The sequence below is a fragment of the Gossypium hirsutum genome, chromosome D10 (assembly GCF_007990345.1).
Source record: "Gossypium hirsutum isolate 1008001.06 chromosome D10, Gossypium_hirsutum_v2.1, whole genome shotgun sequence".
In the NCBI taxonomy this organism is placed as follows: domain Eukaryota; kingdom Viridiplantae; phylum Streptophyta; class Magnoliopsida; order Malvales; family Malvaceae; genus Gossypium; species Gossypium hirsutum.
In genome coordinates this window covers 62,873,380-62,895,834 of record NC_053446.1, presented here as the reverse complement: position 1 = coordinate 62,895,834, position 22,455 = coordinate 62,873,380, and the positions used below count along the sequence as shown (strand labels likewise).

Here is a 22,455-nt window from a genome sequence, read left to right as displayed (position 1 = left end):
TCATCCAACAAGGCCTTTGTGAGTAGGGATGTTGTATTCGATGAAAAATTGGCCTGAAATTGAGACAAGAATGAGCCAGAGGCTGCTATTGAAGATCTTGTAACAAACTAGATTAATATTGATCAAAATGGTCTTGAATTAGACATAGATGATGAACCAGTCAGAGGCACTAGACCATTGGCCGAGATTTATAAAAGAGCTCAAATGGCTGCAATTGAACCAAACAGCTTTGAAGAGGCTGAAGCTCAACAAGGCTGGAAGCAGGCAATGGCTGATGAAATCAGTATGATTTAGAAGAATCAGATCTGGCAGCTAGTGGAGAGACCAGCAAACAAGAAGGTCATTGGAGTAAAATGGGTGTTTCAAACCAAGCATAACGTTGATGGAAGCTTGAACAAACTAAAAGCAATGCTGATTGTAAAAGGATTCAGCCAAAAGCATGGCATTGACTACTTTAAGACCTTTGCACCAGTAGCTAGGCTTAACACCATAAGGCTGCTAGTTTCCTTAGCAGCACAAATACAGTGGAAAATTCATCAGCTTGATGTAAAATCAACATTCCTCAATGGTTTTCTTGATGAGGAGATATATGTTGAATAGTCTGAAGGTTTCAAAGTTACTGGTGAAGAATAAAAGGTGTACAAACTGAAGAAAGCCTTGTATGGCTTGAAACAAGCACCAAGAGCTTGGTATAGCAGGATCGATGGCTATCTAGCTAGCCTTGGATTTGAAAGAAGCATCAGTGAACCTACCTTGTATGTGAAGAAGCAAGGTAGTGAAACTCAACTGATAGTGTCTCTATATGTTGATGACATGCTAGTGATAGGAGGAGATCAAGCAATGCTGATAGACTTCAAATGCAAAATAGAGCAAATGTTTGAGATGTCTAATTTGGGAAAGATGACTTACTTCTTTGGCATGGAAGTGTCACAAACTTAGCATGGAATATTTCTAAGTGAGAAGGCTTTTGCTTCAAAGATTTTAAGCAAATTCTCCATGCTGAATTACAAGGCAACAAGCACACCAGTTGCCATTGGAGAGAAACTATTGAGCCAATGTGACTTTGAGCAGGTTAGGGAATCTGTCTATAGGAGCTTGGTAGGTTGTTTGCTATATCTGACTGCCACTAGACTAGACATTACGTTTGTTGTGAGTCTGCTATCAAGATTCATGCATTGCTGCAATAAGAAGCATTTTCAAGCTGCCAAAAGAGTTCTCAGGTACATTAAAGGTACACTGAGCTATGAAATGTTGTTTAGCAAAGCTGAAAGCATAAAATTGGTTGGTTATGCTAATAGTGATTTGGCTGGTTCGACAGATGACATGAGGAGTACCTCAGGGTATGTTTTTACTCTTGGATCAACCATCTTTTGCTGGAGTTTGTAGAAGAAAATGTTATTGCTAGTCAACTGCTGAAGCAGAGTATGTGGCAGTGGCAGGAGCTGTCAACCAAGCCATATGGCTAAGGAAAATCATGGATGATTTAAATCAACACCAAAGAGAAGAAACAGAGATTATGTGCGACAACCAATCTGTTGCTGCAATTGTAAAGAATCCAGTGTTCTATAGAAGAACAAAGCATTTTAAGATCAAGTTTTATTTTGTTAGAGAGATTGAGCAAACTTAAGAGGTGAAACTGATTCATTGCAGTTCTGAAGATCAAGTTGCTGACATTTTGACTAACCCCTTTAGTGTGTCAAGATTTGAAGATTTAAGAGCAAAAATGGGAATTTGCAGCATGCAAGCCAAAGAGGAGTGTTGAAGTTGGCCTGCATGTGTCACATGAAGCAGCCACGGAGCAAACCATGCAGCACAAGTTATACGGAAGAAGTATTGAAGATCAAGCTTGAAAATCAAACTACTGTAATATTCCTAGATGAAGTGCATGCAACTGCTAAAGTTGATGCAGCTGTTGAATTTTGCTTTCATTTTGATACTATAAGTAATGTTTTGTAACTTAGTCAGATTTGAACTAAGTAGGTAACATATTTAATATAATTAAGTAGTGTTTGAGCTATTAAATCAACTTTGATAAAGTGTGCAAGTTAGTTTAACAAGTTTCAATGTAATTAGTGGTAGTAGGTAATTGTTTAGGTGAAATTTGTTTATGTTGTCCGGCTGTATTTCTGATATATGTATTGGCATTATGCCATAAAAAAGGATGATGATGAATGGAAATAAGTAATTCATTCCAAAAACTCTTTCTTTTCTTTGCTTTTATTTTTTGCTCTCCAAGTCTGATTCTGTTTATGTTCTCCAGCAAACATACAGCATTGTTGCTCAAGTTTCTATTAACCTTCATTCATCTTTGTCCAAAATCGCAACAAATACTTTTACCACCTGTTAATTAGAATATTCATATAAGTAATCCTTTTATCATGCATAAGTGCACATCAATAACTGACTTAATGACAAAAATTAGCATATACCCAAGCTCTGTTTCTGATAGCCGCAATGCGTAGCATAGTGTTGCCATCAATATCAGCCCAACTTAGTAGTTCTTTCTCCCAACATTGCGCAAACTCATGTGGGCTTCTTATATGCCACCCCACCAAGACTTGGAAAGCTTCAAACATGCCGTTTTTCATAGTAAGATGGAATACTGTCTCATCTCGAACAGTCACATCTTCAATAGCCTCAGGACAAACCTTAAGTAACTTGATCAAGAGATGAACATTTCCAGTTTGAACCACATGGTATAGAGGGGTGAGGTACTCCCTCCCTTTGACACAAACAAGGCCTTCATCAAACCTGAGGAGTTGAAGCACTGTTTGAGCTCTGTCATTTTGCAGAGCCAAGTGCATGGGGCTAAACCCAGCTTGGTTTAGCTTTCTTGCAAACGTTAACTTTAATTTGATCATCTCCATCATAAACTCAATATACCCAGAAGAGGCTGCAACATGCAATAGAGTATGAAAAAAAGGGACATCATCGATACGCTGTAAAACATATAGATCATTTAAAATCAGCTCATATAAAAGGTTAATATCTTTTGTTTGGGTAGCTTCCGTCATCCTTTCACCTATAGCTTTTTTTCGGGGGGTACTAAATTATGCAGTAAATTTTCAAATTAGTGAAAGCTAATGAAATTTGCTACAAAACACAAAGAAGAAAGTATTAGAAGAGAATGTAAAAAAGGAGATAGAACTTTTATTTTGCAAAAACACAAGAATATGACCAAAATTTATACATGACTCAAACACTCTTGTCTCAAAAAGAAAATATCTTCCAAGGTTGAAGGAAACTTCCAAGTACCTTAAAGCCATAGAAAATAGACAACCAGTCCAAATCAACTGCAACTTGATGATACTCTAGGATGACATATTTTTATGTATTAATTATATGTTTATTTTGGGTATGATCCTACTAATTTGAGCTATTTATGGTTTTTTATCTTACAGGGACTAAATTAGAGGCAAAAAGAAATTTGGGGGCAAAAAGCGTGAATTTAAAGTTAAATTGGGCCAGCATGCGAAGAAGGAGAGAAGGGCTGCCGAAAATGAAATGTGTGGAAGATTTTGGGAGCAAAAATGCAAAAGAAGAGATTTTATAGCACAAGACTATTTGATTTTTAATTATATTAGGATAATTATTAAGAATTATTATTTAGATTTAATTTTAGCTTTTATCTTTATTTATCCTTATCTTTAATTATTTTTATTTAATTGTATTTATCTTTTAGAATTTAATAGGAATAGACTAGGTTTTCTAGTACTATAAATAGGAGATAGAGTGACACAAATTTGACTCATCTTTTTTCTGAAAACACTCTCTCCCCCATAAAGTTTAGCCTTTTGTTCTTTCCATATTTTCTTTTCAATGAAAATTCCATTTTTCCTTATGTTTATTTCTTTTTCCCCAAAAATCATGAGCCACTAAACTTATCTAGCCAAAGGTTATCGAAAATCCCAAAAGGGTTCATGAGGCTTAGAATCCATACTTAGCCTTCTCAACGAGTATTCATTATTTCTCCGCATTACGAGCTGACGCTTCCGTCCATGTCCCTTAAAAGGTGATCTTTTCAACGTATGCAAGGAACGGCCGCTTTGTTTATTTTAGGAAGGTTGCACAGTCGATTCGTTAGCTTAATGCGTTAGAGGTTGGTGAGCTCAAGAAACAAAATGGCGTGGTATTCTTCATTGAGAAGTGATGATCTAGCATAAGATAGTCCCACAAAAGCGATTGTTGGCTCGAGTCAGGCTCTACTAAAATGAAAGTCTAAATTCATGGGGCTAGTGGTCGTAGGCGTCGTCTTCCACTGTAACTGGTTTATCCTGTTTGAGAAGGATCACCTAAAAGCCGAGGATTGAACCCAAGGCGGATCGAGACAACTGGAGGCTGGAATCTCTCCATAAAATTTTTTTCCTCAACTCTATTTATCTTTATTATTTTAATTTTAATTTTCGAAATTTCAATCAAAAATTGTAATTCTGGTTTTGGTTTTTCCAAGTATGCAGGTTTTCTTGGGCACGATTTTGTCCCAGATTTCGAGGAACAAGAAATTGTGCAAATTCAGTCCATGAGGATTTGACCCTACTTCCATTATACTATTATTTTTATTATTTTCATTATTTTATAGGGATTGGATGTTTTTGGTGCTCTCAACGACTGCATCACAACTCAAGTTGAATAAAAGTTTTGATTTTATAGTTGATTAAAATGCACTAATTTGAGAAAATAAAACACCTTGAAAGGTCAAAGGATTTTTCCAAGTAAGAAATCTTAGATCAAACAGAAAACAAACTAATTGAGTGGTGAAAGGAGTGATGAAAGAATGATTTAATTAGCAAATTATATGAATACCATAGGTTAAAATATGTCATCATAAGTCTCATTACTCTTTAAAAATTTAAATTTTTATTTATATATTTATTTTTAATAATTTGATTCTTTTATTTTCATATTTCAAAATTCAGGATCAACTAGTAATAATTTTTTTTGTTAACAGTTAAATTTGCCACAAAGAGAAACATTATTTTCTTTTGGGTATAAACCTATATAGTATATAACTGGCTATCTGCTATTATACCACGAGAGCTAGTATAGATGACAAGCAGTAATTAACACTGCTGAATAGGATAAGGGTGCAGCAGTTTGAAGATAATAAAGATAGTCAAGCGTGAGTGTCCATATGTTAACAGCAACTAAAAGCGTACAACAGGTCTCAAATAAGGACGACACAACGGGACCACTCTCATCGTTTTTCCCATTTGGTGCGGAACCTAATGGGTAGCGAAGAACCACTCAAACTCCTGCTTTGCTTAGCATATCTTTAATGGAGTCCCGATTATCCACTTGCTCTTCATCCAATGGGCATTCTGGTAACTCTGGTTTGATATTTAGGGCAGGAATTTTTGGCATTGATTTGATGTCGACACAAATGTTCCAGCAATACTTTTATCACCTGTTAGTTAAAATAAATCACATATATAACCCAATTATATGTATATTGAATAATTGAATTAACTAACAAAATTAGCATAAGAGACGAAGCCAGAATAATCTTTTAGGGCCGAATGAAATTTTAAATTTTTATAGTCTATATCTTTATAATTTTTAAAGGATTAAATCAAATTTTTATAATTTTAGGGCGCCAAAGTACAATTTTACATTTATTAATTTAAAATTTTTAAAAAATTTTAAGGGCTTAAATAACAATTTTACATTTTAGGGGACGAGGCCCTTGCCAGCCCTCGACACTGATTAGCATACCTGAGGTGAGTTTCTGAAAGCTGCAACGTCCAGAACATATTGCCATCAATGTCTGGCCAACTAAGTAGTTCCTTCTCCCAACGTTTGGCAGTTTCATGGCGGCTTCTTATAAGCCACCGACCAAGAGTTCAAAAGCTTAAAACATGCTGGTTTTTACGGCAAGATGGAAAACCATTTCATCTCGAACAGTCACATCTTCAATAGCCTCAGGACAAACCTCGAGAAACTTGAACAAAAGATCAACCTTTCCAGTTTGAACAACTTGATGCAGAGGAGTGAGGCCGTCCCTCCATGTCACACGAACAAGGCCTTTGTCAAACTTGAGGAGTCGAAGCACCGCTTGAGTTCTGTCATTTTGAGGAGCCGAGTGCAGAGGGCTAAGCCCAGCTTGGTTTAACTTTCTTGCAATCATATTGCGAAGTGGCCATTGGTGAATTTTTCTGGCAAAGCTATGAGCTCAACTAAAAAAAGTGCGAGCTCATCAAGTGTAAGCTATTAAAGTTTTTGGTGAACCAATGCTGGTAGGGTTCACATATGCTGATATAGATGTTTTGTAATTAGTCTACTTATTGAGATTACTTATTAAAGCAAGTAGAGTTAGTATTGAATTGACATTTTTAGGTACCGATTTTACTTAATCAATTTATGTATAAGTTTTATCTTTATATTTTCAAGGTGTATTAATAATGGGCATGTTGAATTACTTGTAATCACTACACCCATATATTGTATTACACTGTAAAAAATAAAGATAATGAGAGTGTAATAAGGCCCAATTGGCCCAGACCATTACAAAACAAGAATAAACTAAACCTAGGCTCAAACCCTAACAGCCCACTAACTAAATTTCAGCAGAAACCCTAAGCAAGAAACCACCAGCCGCCGCAACTACCGTGCACCCCTCTTTGCACGCCTCCATCTGCGCACCACCCCTCCGTAAATGCCGCTTCGCACGCCTCCACATACCTGCGAGAAAAGCGAATCCAACATCAGTATTCATCGCAACAATAACAAGAAAATATGGATTTTTTGATTTTATTTGATATTTGGATGTTTTATTTCGGTTATATAAACAGATTATAAAAATATAAAATGGGAGAGATTTCAGTGAAAAAAAGGGGGAAAATCCTGACAAATATAGTCGAATACTGATACGAGAGATAACACTGAATACAAAGATTTGCCTTTTAGGTGAACTACGTTGTTATTTTCTTATTTTATTTTGTTTTGTTTTATTTTTCAACAAGAATAAAAGGGGAAAAGAGAAACTAACCTTGCCTTGTCGCGTTCTGCTCCTTCCTCCGTCTCGACCGGAGGCTAGGACGGTGATTGAAGCCGCGGCGTGGGGGTTCTTGAAAACAGCGGCGGCTGAATGTGGGAACCCTAGCAGAGGAGGCTAGGGTTCATAAGTTTGTTTTTGTTGAAAAGATGGCAGAAAGTGATTTTTTTTTTAAAAAAAATGTTGGTTTTATAATAAAATTGAAACGACGCCGTTTAATGAGGGCAAGATCCGCGCGTCGACCCGACCCGGTCCCAAGATCCGCGCGTTTCTTAATGGAGGGGCTAATTTCACTTTTAGTCCTTCCGATTTTCTATCACTTTGTAATTAAGTTTTGTTTTACTTTTCAAATTTTCCCAAAATTTTGCTTTGATTTCATTTGAGTCTTGCGCAAAGTGCTGCGTTTTGAAGGGCAGGAATATTTTTCTTTTTGGTCCCTTTTGTTGTCTGCGCATTCATTTTGCTCTCGCTTCTGCTATTTTTGTTTAATTACGGATTTTCCCCCAAATTACTGTTTTAAGTTTTAAATTAGTCCTTCTATCATTTTTAAACTGTTTCATTATTATTATTTTTTAAATTATGTTATACTATTCTATTATTATTATTATTATTATTATTATTATTATTATTTTATAACATGCATGCACTGTTGTATATAATATATACATACATGCGTCGTTTTATTTAATACATATGCCTATTTACATACGTTTTATTTATTTTCCTTATCTTTTTAACTTTTATATATTTTATGTTTTATAAATATATACATATACATTTCCTTTATGTTGTAAATATATAGACTTATACATTTTTTTTCTATTTTGTAAATATATACATATGCATTTTTTTCCTTTATTTTATTTTGAATACATGTTTTTGTGTTTGTTTTATTGGGTGTATTTTATTCCTTTTATTGGTATGTATACTTGTATATGTGTTAGATATATGCGTATATATGTTTGCAACTTTATTGTTATATTGTATTTGTATATATATATTTGCAAATATTTATTCGTGTATGCTGAAAATTAAAGGATCTGTATCATATTGCATATTAGCTCTTTAACATACCCTTATGAAAATATATTTTGGTTTTAACCCTTCATCAAAGTTATTTTTTTGATTTAAAGGTTTTTTTTTTTTGAATAAAAGCACTTTTGGAAGTTTGGGATTTTCGAGGGAAATTGAGCCCTAACGTATTGGGTTCTGATTTTCTTTGTCAATCCTAAATGACCGAGAATATTTTTTATTCAAAATGCATAAAAATCATTTTTGGGAACTTAACTCGTTGTGCCCTAACGTATTGGGTGTGGCATGTTACTTTCTCGAAATGAAGATTTTCGTATAAAATAAAAGTGATATTCAAGTTTGGGGAATTATGAGGAATTGTACCCTAACGTATTGGGACTCGATTTCTTTACATGACTTGAACGATTGGTTATCCTTTTGCAAATTTCATCATTCAAGCTTATTTTAAAATCTTTTTAACTTTTGACACAAAGACATCAAATAATCAATTTGGTACTGATTTTTGGTGTTACGAGGGTGCTAACCCTTCCTCGTGCGTAACAGACTTCCGAACTCGTTTTCTCAAAATTCGTAGACCAACATAATTTTTAAGGTGAGCCGATCACACCTTAATAAAGGATCGGTGGCGACTCCAATTTTATTTTTAAAGTCGACAATTAAATTTTTGTTTTCAAAAAAACAGTTTCGACAACTTGGCGACTCCGCTGGGGACCTTATAGAGTCGAGCCATAAATGATTATGTTTGTCTTTGTGTCAAAAATCAAAAGTTTTTAAAATTCATGAGTTCCCTTCGTACTCATTGATTTTTTCAGCATGGTATGTTGGTAACATTGCATTTGCATTTTTGCATTTTACCCCTTAAGTGGGAGCGAGAAACTAGTCCTTCGTGAGGTTTTCACCTTCGTGCAGGGTAGTGGACCGCTTCTGGGATACATCCGTACTTATGTCTTCGTGAGATTTTCATCTCCGTGCAGCCATAGGGAAATGTATCCCCCTGAACTGAACTCGATCCATATGAGCTTATAATGGGTGAGGATCAAGGAATCTGCTGATTCGGGTACCCTTACTCTAGAAACTAAACCTCATATAGTGAGCTTTAGGAACTTACCTTAGGTAGAAACACTCTAAACTTTAGTAGATACCTTACTAGGAGTTTTTATTATTTCTTGATTGTATTGGATTTAATATTTATACCTGATACTGACTTGGGTTTATTTTGTTTTGATTGCATGACATCAGATTACATTGCATTTGCATTATAGAAAAGAGGTGTTGATTCACATTCGATTACTAACTTAGAAAGCTTGTCATGGAATATGGATTTCTTGATAAAATAGAAAATAATACGGCTGCCTGAATATATTCCGAGAAACACAAGAAGGGCGACAGAAGAGTTCGTGGCTTTACTTCATGACCCGATGGTTCAAGCTGATTATTCAAGAGTTTCCGACTATCTAACTTCCTTAAAGAAGCCGATGAGCATTATGAAGATGGGCAGATGATGGATATTAACCAGGATCAAGCAAAAAGAGATAGAAGAGACGTCCCTTTTGAAGAATTGGCAAGGTTTATCCTAGCATCCGGATGGAGAAGGAGAATATGTATTCGACTGGAATATGAGGGCAAAGCCGTATATATATATTTGCTTTATGTAAAGAAATTTGTCTTCTAGTAAAGTTTTTTTAAATGTAATTGAATCAAGGTTAACATCTCTTTAGGCATTCATTATATGCATTTGCATTTCATTACATCATATGCATTAGACACTTCTAAATGATCCTAATGAACTAAAATCTTTGCTCAGTCAACCTGGAAACCAACCAACCAACCAAACACCGTTACGGCACTCGAGCAAAGATTAAAGATATGGATCAGAGATTGGAAAAACTCGAACAGTGTTAGAAGGAGATGCAGGACCGGCTTCAGCTACAAATGCAGGAGCGGTTAGACAAGATGAAACAAGAGATGTCTGAGAAGATGCGGGAATCTCAAGAGGATATAGTGGCAAAGTTAACCCGACTAATAACTAAGGGAGGTGACAAAGGAAAGGGCCCCGTGGTAGATGTCGATGAGGGAAATGATGATGAACCTCTCTATCCACCAGGTTTCACCCCTCCACATGAGCGAGCTCAAGCTGAATACCCGCGCAAATCTACCGTCACCATCATGCCTCAGCAGTTACGAGCTGGTGTTTCGAACCTCCAAACTAGATCGGGTTCTAATCCCGAAAACAATCCTATTAACTCTACCATTCCTGACTTTGATGAAGCGGCTGAGAAGGAAAGAATGAAGGAGGAGTTACCGAAACAGTTAGAGGAAAGGTGTAGGTGGCTCGAGGAGAAGTTCAAGGCGATGGAGGTCACTGAAAGTTATCGAAGCATTGACGCAAAAGAGCTGAGTCTAGTGCCAGATTTAGTATTCCCTCATAAGTTTAAGATGCCTGAATTTGAAAAGTACAATGGGACAAGCTGCCCAGAAGCTCACATCACCATGTTCTGTAGGCGGATGGCGGGATATGTTAACAATGACCAACTCTTAATACATTGTTTCCAAGACAGCCTTGCAGGGGCAGCATCTAAGTGGTACAATCAGCTGAGCCGTACCACGATTGGTTCATGGAGGGACTTGGCACAAACATTCATGAAACAGTATAGTCATGTGACGGACATGGCTCCTGATAGAATCACCCTTCAAAACATGAAGAAGAAGTCGAGTAAAAGCTTCAGGTAATATGCACAAAGATGGAGGGAAGTCGCAGTCCAAGTCCAGCCACCGCTCTTGGAGAAAGAAATGACCATGCTATTTATTAACACACTGAAAGCCCCATTCATTATGCATATGTTAGGAAATGCTACAAAAAGCTTTTCTGACATAATTATGAATGGTGAAATGATCGAAAATGCGATAAGAAGTGGGAAAATTGATATAGAGGAGAGTAACAAGAGGTCAGTCTCAAAAAGAAGAGAAAATGAGGTGAACAACACGGGTTACTCTAAATCAGTTACTGTTTAGCCAAGAAAGGTGGTTGGTAATCAACAAAATCCATCGAGGCAAGATTCCAACATAAAGACTGAAAAGTTCCAGTTTACACCAATCCCAGTACCGTATAAGGAATTGTATCAAAATTTGTTTGATGCACATGTTGTTTCCCCTTTTCATGTGAAGCCTCTACAACCTCCGTATCCCGAATGGTATGATGCGAACACACAATGTGACTACCACGCGGGAATTACGGGACACTCGATTGAGAATTGCACCGCCTTCAAGAAGCAAGTTGAAAGACTTATCAACATGGGTATTGTCAAGTTTGGTGACTCGTCTAGCGCAGAAAATCCGCTACCCAATCATGATTGAGGATGGAGGGACTGCAATGTATGAAGAAGTGGTGAGAAATTTGCACATCGATGCCATATATGCAGACACAATTTAAAGGGTCCTTGTTAGATATTTGCCTTAGAGGTGTTCTAAATAATGAGACTGCGGAGGAAACCCCTGAAGTATTTAGAGTCTGTTAGAGTAATGTTCAGAACACACTTGTTGCTTTCAGCCTAGAAGCAATAAGGATTTCTTTGTGAAATAGGCTCACGTCTGAACATTATTATTTTAATGAAATACATTATTGCAATCATCTTTGAGCAAATGTTCTTTCATTCTTTACATTTTTTTCATTTTTTTTGGATTTTTTCTACCAAACCATTCATTCATATTATTCATACATTCTTTTGTATATTCTCAGATACCTACTATGGGTCCCCAGATATCAATGTCATGAGTGACGCTGCTACAGACTCAAAATTTCCTTTTGAGTGAGACATGTGTTTAGAGGGATCTCATAACTTTGAAGATGACATAGATTGTAGCTTATCTCTAGACTTGAGGAGGGTGATAGAATAAGAGGATAGACAGATCCTACATCACAATGAATTATCAGAAATTGTGAGCTTGGTGAAGATTGGAATTGACATGATCACAAAGACGAGGCGGGACCTTATAGAGCTACCCCAAGAATTCAATGATGTCTTCACATGGTCATACCCAGATATGCTCGGGTTAAGCACTAGCTTGTAATCTGAATAACAGCATGATGTCAGAAATGGGCAGTAGGTTCAACATCGATGCTATGAACGATGTAGTAAACTTTCTTTGCTGGGGCAATATCCTCCTCTTTGGCTTATCATAGCTTTACTCATTGAAGTCGAATTGTCATTTCTCTACATTTTATCCTAAGAGGAAGACCCGAAGGTTCGTCCCAAAGAATTTCACAAGAGGGAACTAGTGTTGAAAAAGATCCTTCTTATACAAAAGGATTTTAGAGGAAGATAGAGGCCAAATTAGAAGGGTCCATATGTTATAAAGAAAGCCTTTTCTGGAGAAGCTTTGATCTTGAGTGAGATGGATGGTAAAAATTTACAAAGTCCTGTAAACTCAGATTCAGTCAGGAAATACTCTGCTTAAAAAAGGTGGGACCAAGGTGAAAGCCTACAAAGGGCGCTTTGAGTAAAAAAAAAAGACCAGGGTGAAACCCTACAAAAGGAGCATTGAGTAAAAAAAAAAAAAGGAGAGGCTAAGGTGAAAACTCGCAAAGGGCGCCTTAGACCAAAGGGGATTTGAGTTGAAAACCCAAAAAAGGGCGGCTCAAATGTTGATCAGAATGGGGCATGAAGTAATCAGAGCAGCTCAAATACTGATCAGAATAGGATATACAGTGGTCTTGCTATACCAGAATCAGCAGGAAAGGGTATGCGACATCTTGGGGCATCGATAGAGTATGATAGATCTCCTAAACACATGTTAAGCTCAAAATCGTCTTCAGAAAGTTTGTACAGAGAAGTTCAAGCTGCGATGTCTGGGGCACCTAATCCTTATACCGTTTTTGCTATTTTTGGAACACTTCATTCATTGCCAAGATACGCATTCCTAAATCAATTTCTTTGTTATCCATTTTTATTATCCTTGATAATTTATTCATTTCGAGCTATGCTCAGAGCCAACTCTATTCTTATCCATGATCTTTTTGCAAGCATGTTGCATTAGAATAATGGTTAATAGACTAATAAAACTTTCACAAGGGAAGTTTTGCATATTACTCTAGAAGTTTCTAAATAATACAGGAACCTGAAACAGGACTATTGTTTAGAACGCACCAGGTTGGAAATCTAATAAGGAAAAGTCTAAATTCAGACTATCCCTTTAAATTTTGTTGCCTAAAACATCGATTGGACAAAATGGCAATGTGTCATGTTGGTGACAAGGCTTCAATGAACAAGCAGGCAATGATCACCGAATAATAAGAAGAAGTTGTTCTTGGAAAGGAATATTCTTCATTTGTGCATGAGAATTTGGTATGACACCCTGGGAATGGTGTAAGGGGCCAAAGAGTTTCATATCCTGTATCCTTGAATTGTGATAGTAGAGGATTGAGAAAAGACCAAACCTTTTTACTTTTGGGTTACAACGGGAGAAAGATGGTATAAATTTTGCATCCCAATGGATCAAACTTGGAGGTTTACAGTGGGGGGCAATCTGGTCAAGTGTTTCTTTCGAGACGCCAGCTGAGCAAGAGGGTGCTATAGCACATTAGCGATGAAACTTTAAATAAACTTTGAGTAATGATAACCTAAGTGAAAATGAGGGATCATTCTCGAAAAAATGACATTCTGCATTCATTCAAATGTCATTCATACACGCCTAGTTAGGAGCATTTGATTCATTTGATCATGACATCCTAATCATTAGGCATAGTTAGGTTCATAAAGTGAATTATACAGGTCATGTTCCCCAGAGAACAGATCGGTGAAATCATAAAGCCTTATCTCCCTGAACAACAGTGGAATAGGTTGAAAAGCAGCAGGTTTTGTCTTCCTATATTGGTAGCGAAGTGGATCGAATATACAGATCTCGCCTTCCCATACTGGTGGCGAAGCAGATCGAAGGAAAAAGCAGATCTTGTCTTCATGTACTGGCGTGAAGTAAATCAAAGATAACAGATCTCGCCTTCCCATGCTGGTGGCGAAGCAGATCGAAGGAATACAGATCTTATCTTCATGTACTGGCGTGAAGTAGATCGAATATACAGATCTCGCATTCCCATACTAGTGGCGAAGTAGATCGAAGGAAAAAGCAGATCTTGTCTTCATATACTGGCGTGAAGTAGATCAAAGATAACAGATCTCGCATTCCCATACTGGTGGCGAAGCAGATCGAAGGAATACAGATCTTGTCTTCATGTACTAGCGTAAAGTAGATCGAATATACAGATCTCGCCTTTCCATATTGGTGGCGAAGCAGATCGAAAGAAAGTAGATATTATCTTCATGTATCAGCGTGAAGTAGATCAAAGTCAACAGATCTTGTCTCCCCATACTGGTGGTGGAGTAGATCAAAGAAAGCAGATCTTGTCTTCATGTATTGGCGTGAAGTAGATCAAAGTCAACAGATATTGTCTTCTATACTGGTGGCGAAGCAGATCAAAGAAAGCAGATCTTGTCTTCATGTACTGGCGTGAAGTAGATCAAAGAAACAGATCTTGTCTCCCCATACTGGTGGTGGAGTAGGTCGAAGAAAACAGATCGTGTCTTCATGTACTGGCGTGAAGGAGATCAAAGATAGTAGGTCCTGTCTTCCTATATTGGTAGCGAAATGGATCGAATATACATATTTTATCTTCCCATACCGGCGGCGAAGTAGATTGAAGATTACAGATCTTGCCTCCCTAAGCAGTAGTGGAGCAGATCGAAGATGGTGGATTTTACCTCCCTGAAGTTGAAGTGGAGTATATTGAAGCCAGTAATTCTACCTCCCCGGTCGGCAGTGGAATCGATTGAAAAAGCATATCTTGTCTTCATGTATTGGCGTGAAGTATATCGAAGAAAGCAGATATTGTCTTCCCATACTGGTGGTGAACTAGTTGAAGCTACAAGTCTTATCTCCCTGAAGTTGCAGGGGAGCAGACAAAAGTAACCAATCCTATCTCCTTGAAGTTGCGATGGAGTGGATTAAAACCGCAGATCTCATCTCTCTGAAGTTGCAGTAGAGCAGATTGCATCAAGATTTACCCTTAAATTGTAGCAGAACTAGTTGAAGCTATAAGTCTTATCTCCCTGAAGTTGTAGTGGAGCAGACTAAAGATAGCAAATTTTTCTTTTGAGAAGCCACAAAGTACGAATCTTATCTCCCTGACGTTGCAGTGGAGTGGATCGAAGCACTAGTTCCTATACCTCTGAAAATGTAGTAGGAAGGAATGAGGCTACTTGAAGAAGTAAATCATTGAAGAAGTTGAAGCTCAGTAAGACCGGGCACAATTGGGCTTTTTAGTCTTTTCTCTGTTCCCGTTACACGACAACGAGCAAAGAGGGGCAGCTGTAATAAGGCCCAATTGGCCCAGACCATTACAAAACAAGAATAAACTAAACCTAGGCCCAAACCCTAACAGCCCATTAACTAAATTTCAGCAGAAACCCTAAGCAAGAAACCACCAGCCGCCGCAACTACCGTGCACCCCTCTTTGCGCGCCTCCGTCTGCGCACCACCCCTCCGTAAATGCCACTCCGCACGCCTCCACGTACCTGCGAGAAAAGCAGATCCAACATCAGTATTCATCGCAACAATAACAAGAAAATATGGATTTTTTTATTTTATTTGATATTTGGATGTTTTATTTCGGTTATATAAACAGATTATAAAAATATAAAAGGGGAGAGATTTCAGTGAAAAAAAGGGGAAAATCCTGACAAATATAGTCGAATACTAATACGAGAGATAACACTAAATACAAAGATTTGCTTTTTAGGTGAACTACATTGTTATTTTCTTATTTTATTTTGTTTTGTTTTATTTTTCAACAAGAATAAAAGGGGAAAAGAGAAACTAACCTTGCCTTGTCGCGTTCTGCTCCTTCCTCTGTCTCGACCGGAGGCTAGGACGGCGATTAAAGTCGCGGCGTGGGGGTTCTTGAAAATGGCGGCGGCTGAATGTGGGAACCCTAGCAGAGGAGGCTAGGGTTCATAAGTTTGTTTTTGTTGAAAAGATGGCAGAAAGTGATTTTTTTTTAAAAAAAATGTTGGTTTTATAATAAAATTGAAACGACGCCGTTTAATGAGGGCAAGATCAGCGCGTCGACCTGACCCGGTCCCAAGATCGGCGCGTTTCTTAATGGAGGGGCTAATTTCACTTTTAGTCCTTCCGATTTTCTATCACTTTGTAATTAAGTTTTGTTTTACTTTTCAATTTTTCCCAAAATTTTGCTTTGATTTCATTTGAGTCTTGCGCAAAGTGCTGCGTTTTGAAGGGCAGAAATATTTTTCTTTTTGGTCCCTTTTGTTGTCTGCGCATTCATTTTGGTCCTGTTTCTGCTATTTTTGTTTAATTACGGATTTGCCGCCAAATTACTGTTTTAAGTTTTAAATTAGTCCTTCTATCATTTTAAAACTGTTTCATTATTATTATTTTTTTAAATTATGTTATACTATTCTATTATTATTATTATTATTATTATTATTATTATTATTATTATTATTTTATAACATGCATGCACTGTTGTATATAATATATACATACATGCGTCGTTTTATTTAATACATATGCCTATTTACATACGTTTTATTTATTTTCCTTATCTTTTTAACTTTTATATATTTTATGTTTTATAAATATATACATATACATTTCCTTTATGTTGTAAATATATAGACTTATACATTTTTTTTCTATTTTGTAAATATATACATATGCATTTTTTTCCTTTATTTTATTTTGAATACATGTTTTTGTGTTTGTTTTATTGGGTGTATTTTATTCCTTTTATTGGTATGTATACTTGTATATGTGTTAGATATATGCGTATATATGTTTGCAACTTTATTGTTATATTGTATTTGTATATATATATTTGCAAATATTTATTCGTGTATGCTGAAAATTAAAGGATCTGTATCATATTGCATATTAGCTCTTTAACATACCCTTATGAAAATATATTTTGGTTTTAACCCTTCATCAAAGTTATTTTTTTGATTTAAAGGTTTTTTTTTTGAATAAAAGCACTTTTGGAAGTTTGGGATTTTCGAGGGAAATTGAGCCCTAACGTATTGGGTTCTGATTTTCTTTGTCAATCCTAAATGACCGAGAATATTTTTTATTCAAAATACATAAAAATCATTTTTGGGAACTTAACTTGTTGTGCCATAACGTATTGGATGTGGCATGTTACTTTCTCGAAATGAAGATTTTCGTATAAAATAAAAGTGATATTCAAGTTTGGGGAATTATGAGGAATTGTACCCTAACGTATTGGGACTTGATTTCTTTACATGACTTGAACGATTGGTTATCCTTTTGCAAATTTCATCATTCAAGCTTATTTTAAAATCTTTTTAACTTTTGACACAAAGACATCAAATAATCAATTTGGTACCGATTTTGGGCGTTACGAGGGTGCTAACCCTTCCTCGTGCGTAACAGACTTCCGAACTCGTTTTCTCAAAATTCGTAGACCAACATAATTTTTAAGGTGAGCCGATCACACCTTAATAAAGGATCGGTGGCGACCCCAATTTTATTTTTAAAGTCGACAATTAAATTTTTGTTTTCAAAAAAACAGTTTCGACAGAGAGAATTTGAAAGCAGTTCAAAAATTCTGCTAAGTATTCTCCTTGTTTTTCTCTATATTTGCTCTCTCAACTTCTCTAAGCTCCAACAAATCGATAGTTAAGAACATCAAACGATGATATTTAGCTGTTTGGCAGCTGAGAAAACTTGCCATGCACGAAAGTAAATAGAAACATAAACTTGAACTTTCATTATTCCGGAACTCACACATTTCAGCAACTATCGCTCAGCTTATATACTAAGTACTAACTGAGAGAAACTGTTTGCTAGTGTCAGCCATGCAAGGCACGCACACATGCATACATACGCAACAACCCTAACAGCCTTTATTTTATAAAAACTTGAGAAATAAAAGTTCATATATCATAAATGAAAAAAACTAAATTTATTGAATTTATCCTTCAAGTTATTTTAAATTAAAATTGAATTTGCATATGAAATAATAATCAATTTGTAATCACTCCCTTAGCTTTTTCACTTTACAACGATGAAAGTCCCCCCCCTCTCAAATTTATTCACTTAATCGGATCACTCTCACCTTTTTGCCCATTGTGGACCGGAACCTCATCGGTGCAATCCAACGTAGAATTGTTATCTAGTGACAACTTGGTCTTTCTTTCGATTTTATTTTGTTTTTGCTGGTTTGTTTTAAGGCTTGAAATAAACTCAACATCCTTAAAAGAAGATAGAATTTTTTCGCCCAGTTCTATATTAGGTTGATTATTTAATTGTGTAAAATTATAAAATAAAAAATAGAATGTTAAAATATACTTAACTTCTTATACACTTTTGTATATTTGAAATCTAATTAGTCTATCTACTTTTATTTTTAAGATTTAATCTTTTTATTTTTCGAATTTAAAAAATCAAGTTTAGAATTGTTAGCATCATGAACATTCTTCCTATTAAATTCTTTTGTGTTAAGTTCAATGTTTTAATCGATTAACATCAATATTGTTATTAATGCAAATCCTCCTATTTCAAATTGAAAGTAGAACATATAATTCTCGTATGGTCCCAAGCCATAGAAATCTTAAACAAAAAGAAGAAAAGAAAAAGTACTAGCACTTTTTATTTTTTTTTAATTTCTTTTTTCCCAATCCAAAGAATTGGCACTTAGAGGTAAAAGTTTCTTCAATGGTCCCATCTGACCTTAAGACGCTATACTAGTCTTAGTTAAACACGACAATCAATAATCAATATGTCGGTATTATATTAATATATGTTTATATCATAAATATTTTAAAGTATAATATATAATATAGATTTTAATTTATCAATAATTTAAATTATTTGTCGATTGAATTTTGATTTAGTTAGATATTACTATTAGTGTAAAGAAAACATAAATTTGAGGCGTTGTATAAAAAATTTTGTTAATTAAATTTTGTTTTTATTTTTCTTTTTTAAAAGCTAAAAATAAAATCAATACTCTTAAAAAAAGATATTGTATGTTAAAATAATTTAATCATTGCTTTTAATAATATCAAAATATTTTAAATTTAATATATTAGAATGATGTTTTAGTCTATCACATTTAAGTATTTAACAGATTTGCACTCCATATTTATATATGGAGCAAGATAGATGATATATATATATATATAACAACTCTAAAACTTAAACTTCTTTTATCAATGGAATGAAATGGTACATTCACCAACCTTGATTTTATTTATCGATGGCCATCACATCACTAAGCTAACCAAACATAAAAACCATGCAGCCAATGACAACGACTAGTAGGAGGAAGAAGAATTTTGGTTTGGTAATGTTTACCCTACTGCAAACATAAAATATTGTCTGGTATGATACAAGGAAAACTAGCAACGTTGAGAAGAAAACATTACAAAAGGAGGCTACAACATATAATAAGTGTGCGTTTTCATTGGAAAACTCATATGAATCTCCCCATGACCATGCGGAAACATCAAATAAATTCATGTAAGATCTCCCAAAGAAGGAAAGTGTTAGGAGAATCAAGGAAGAGAATGAATGAGGTGGTAGGAGAAGTGCTGTTAAGAACATTGCTACCCAAAAGGTGAACGTGTTGCAAAACAAAAATGAGGAGTATTTAAATGTCCAATCATCTAGATCCAAAACGTCAATTGCGGAGGGACTGGGTATGGGAGCAGTATTGAAGTCGGTTTTATGCAAAAATGTGTTGAGAGGAAGAGGCTCATCTTGACTTGAAGGGACTTGGTATTTCATGGATGGACTGTCATCAGGCATCTTTGGAGGGTTTAAAGAGGCTTCGTAAGTGGTTGTTATAATTAGCACTGTCACTACTAGAAATGTGTTGCGCATCTCATGTGCCATACCCTTCTTTACTCGACCTGCTCTTGTTGCCCATTTTTGAGACCGTGACATCTTGTCTTTTAAAGATTCGATGTGGAATGAAGAGATGGAGGTATTGGGAAGCGAGGAAGAGGAACCACTCAAACCTCCTGCTTTGCTTAGCATATCTATAATCTTATCCGCTTGCCTTTCATTCCATGGGTATTGTGATTGGATATCTAGTGCTGTCAATCCCTCCAAATTTTTGGCATTGATTTGGTCTCGCCTCATGTGTTCCAGCAATACGTTTACCACCTGTTAATAAAATATTCATATAAGTTACCCTTTTATCATACATATATACTCATCAATAACTGACTTAATGACAAAAATTAGCATATACCCGAGGTCTGTTTCTGATAGCTGCAATGTGTAAAACAGTGTTGCCATCAATGTCTGGCCAACTCAGTAGTTCTTTCTCCCATCGGGGTGACTCATACCAGCGTCTCATAAGCCACCCCACCAAGACTTGGAAAGCTTCGAACATGTCGTTTTTCACAGAAAGATGGAAAACCGTCTCATCTCGAACAGTCATATCTTCAATAGCCTCAGGACAAACCTCAAGAAACTTTTTCAAAAGATTCAAGTTTTCATTATGAACCACATGATGCAGAGGAGTGAGGTCCTCCCTACCTTTGACACGGACAAGGCCTTCATCAAACCTGAGGAGTCGAAGCACTGCATGAGTTCTGTGATTTTGCAGAGCCAAGTGCATGGGGCTAAACCCAGCTTGGTTTAGCTTTCTTGCAAAAGTTGGCTTTAATTTGATCATCTCCATCATAAACTCAATATGCCCGGCAGAGGCAGCTACATGCAATGGAGTATGAAAAAAAGGCACATCATCAATACGCTGTAAAACATATGGATCATTCAGAATTTTTAGTTATTTGCTTAAGGAACGTTAGTTTGATTTCTTGTTTATTTGAAATCCAATAAATTTGTTTCACAGTTAGAGCATATCCCTATTTTGAAGGAAATTGTTAGTATTCTGATTCTCAGAATTGATATTTTTGGAAACAACCTACGTTGTAACTCAGCTATTTAAAGGGCTGAATACTGAATAACTTAAAAAACATATATATATACAAATAAAAACTATTCTCTGCAGTTTCTTCTCTGTTAAAGCTTTAAACTCTTTCTTGTATTGCTGCAACTGCATTTTTATGAATCCAAACTAGTTAGATTTCTTACACTGTATCGATGCAAACTGTACGTACAATCGTTCTTTGCCTTTACGGATGATTTGAGATGTTTGAGTCAGCACCTAATTCAATAATATACTGGAAAATCAGTAGTTAATTAATGATTAAATTACTTCATTTAATCAAATCATAACATTTACCCAACAACTATATCGAAATAACAAACTAGTTACCCTTAATTACACTTACGCTTCACAATTTGTGGGATCCTAATGGCCTATCGATCAAGAAAATTTTTCCCTAATTGAAATGGGTTTAAAAGCTTATTAGGAGGGTTCAAGAACTCAAATTAATTCTGAAAAAATATAGGCAAGAACCAAGAAATAAAACAACCCCCTTTCTTGCACATAGGTGCACGCACCACCATCCATGGTGGCCAAAATTGGTGCTGAATTTTAAAACGGTTTGAGATCTCGTTAAATTTTGGAAAAATACCTTTGAAATCATTTAAAATCCCCCAAATTCAAAGTTTGTAAATTTTGATTTTTAATGGACAAGATTAATTAAGAAATTAAAGAGAGAAGAGACATTACCCAAGCTGGTCGAGAGAAACGACAATTCAGAGAAACGACAATGCACTTTCTTGGCAATGTTCGGGGTCGATCTTGGAGTTCAAGATTTCAGATTTGAGGCTAATTTTAATGAGGAAAAATGACAACAATATGGTGGAGAATATGTTAACGAATCTTGTGGCAGAAAGAAAAAGAAGAAAGAGATGGTAAAACTAGGTGTAGGTGACAACAACAATGGGAGAAAGAAAGAAAATTGAAGAGAAAAGAGGAGAGGAAGTGGTGAACGGCTTGGGTAGGTAAAAGTTGAATTAAAGGCTAAAAAATACAGTAAAAAGTTATATTTATAGTTAGGGTTCAAGGGTACGGATGGCACACACATTAAAAAAACAAGGAATTTTGTAAAATTTAATTATTTCACAAAGAAAGGGATTCAAACTTGGGACCTCATTTCAAAATTTACAAAATTTACCAATACCTCATTTATTTTCTAAAAATGCATAGATAATCTTAAAAATTAAGGCATGACCACTCTCTCTCGATTCCCAAACCTGATTCTACTAACCTCCGATTTTCGAGATGTTACAATTTAATGCTTAACATTTCAGAATAAATTTAAAAAATTCAATTTATTTTAGAATACCTAAAATTATAAATTTTAATTGTAATTAGATTACATCTTTTGTGCAAATCAAAATCAACTTACCTTTAATCTTAAAGGGTATTTAACTAAATTATTGCAATTAGTGATATTAACCTATGCACACATCCAGTATTT

At 35.6% G+C, this 22,455-nt stretch overlaps 2 protein-coding genes and 1 long non-coding RNA gene across 3 annotated transcripts; all 3 read right to left on the bottom strand.

The window, feature by feature from the left end:
* Nucleotides 1-2,298: 2,298 nt before the first annotated feature.
* LOC107936448 (ankyrin repeat-containing protein BDA1-like) lies at nt 2,299-5,809 on the bottom strand. The gene is made up of 3 exons (XM_016869174.1): nt 5,713-5,809; nt 2,430-2,893; nt 2,299-2,340 (listed from the first exon to the last, which is right to left on the bottom strand). The coding sequence occupies exons 1-3, from the start codon at nt 5,807-5,809 to the stop codon at nt 2,299-2,301; spliced, it is 603 nt and encodes a 200-aa protein (XP_016724663.1).
* A 603-nt stretch (nt 5,810-6,412) lies between these two features.
* Nucleotides 6,413-7,126, bottom strand: LOC121222561 (uncharacterized). Its single transcript, XR_005919865.1, has 2 exons — nt 6,986-7,126; nt 6,413-6,678 (listed from the first exon to the last, which is right to left on the bottom strand). It is a non-coding gene; the product is annotated as an uncharacterized lncRNA (long non-coding RNA).
* A 12,100-nt stretch (nt 7,127-19,226) lies between these two features.
* LOC107936446 (ankyrin repeat-containing protein BDA1) lies at nt 19,227-21,208 on the bottom strand. Its single transcript, XM_041103566.1, has 3 exons — nt 21,158-21,208; nt 20,310-20,773; nt 19,227-20,221 (listed from the first exon to the last, which is right to left on the bottom strand). The coding sequence occupies exons 2-3, from the start codon at nt 20,745-20,747 to the stop codon at nt 19,331-19,333; spliced, it is 1,329 nt and encodes a 442-aa protein (XP_040959500.1). The 5' UTR covers nt 20,748-20,773; nt 21,158-21,208; the 3' UTR covers nt 19,227-19,330.
* Nucleotides 21,209-22,455: the final 1,247 nt, after the last annotated feature.

Coding starts and splice junctions, on each gene's coding strand:
- LOC107936448 (XM_016869174.1), bottom strand. CDS start 5,809: ATGAAACTGCCAAACGTTGGGAGAAGGAACTACTTAGTTGGCCAGACA. Junction 2,894..5,712: donor CTTTCAGAAACTCACCTCAG/GTATGCTAATCA, acceptor TGCATGTTGCAG/CCTCTTCTGGGTATATTGAG. Junction 2,341..2,429: donor CTATCAGAAACAGAGCTTGG/GTATATGCTAAT, acceptor TCTAATTAACAG/GTGGTAAAAGTATTTGTTGC.
- LOC107936446 (XM_041103566.1), bottom strand. CDS start 20,747: ATGATGGAGATGATCAAATTAAAGCCAACTTTTGCAAGAAAGCTAAAC. Junction 20,222..20,309: donor CTATCAGAAACAGACCTCGG/GTATATGCTAAT, acceptor TTTTATTAACAG/GTGGTAAACGTATTGCTGGA.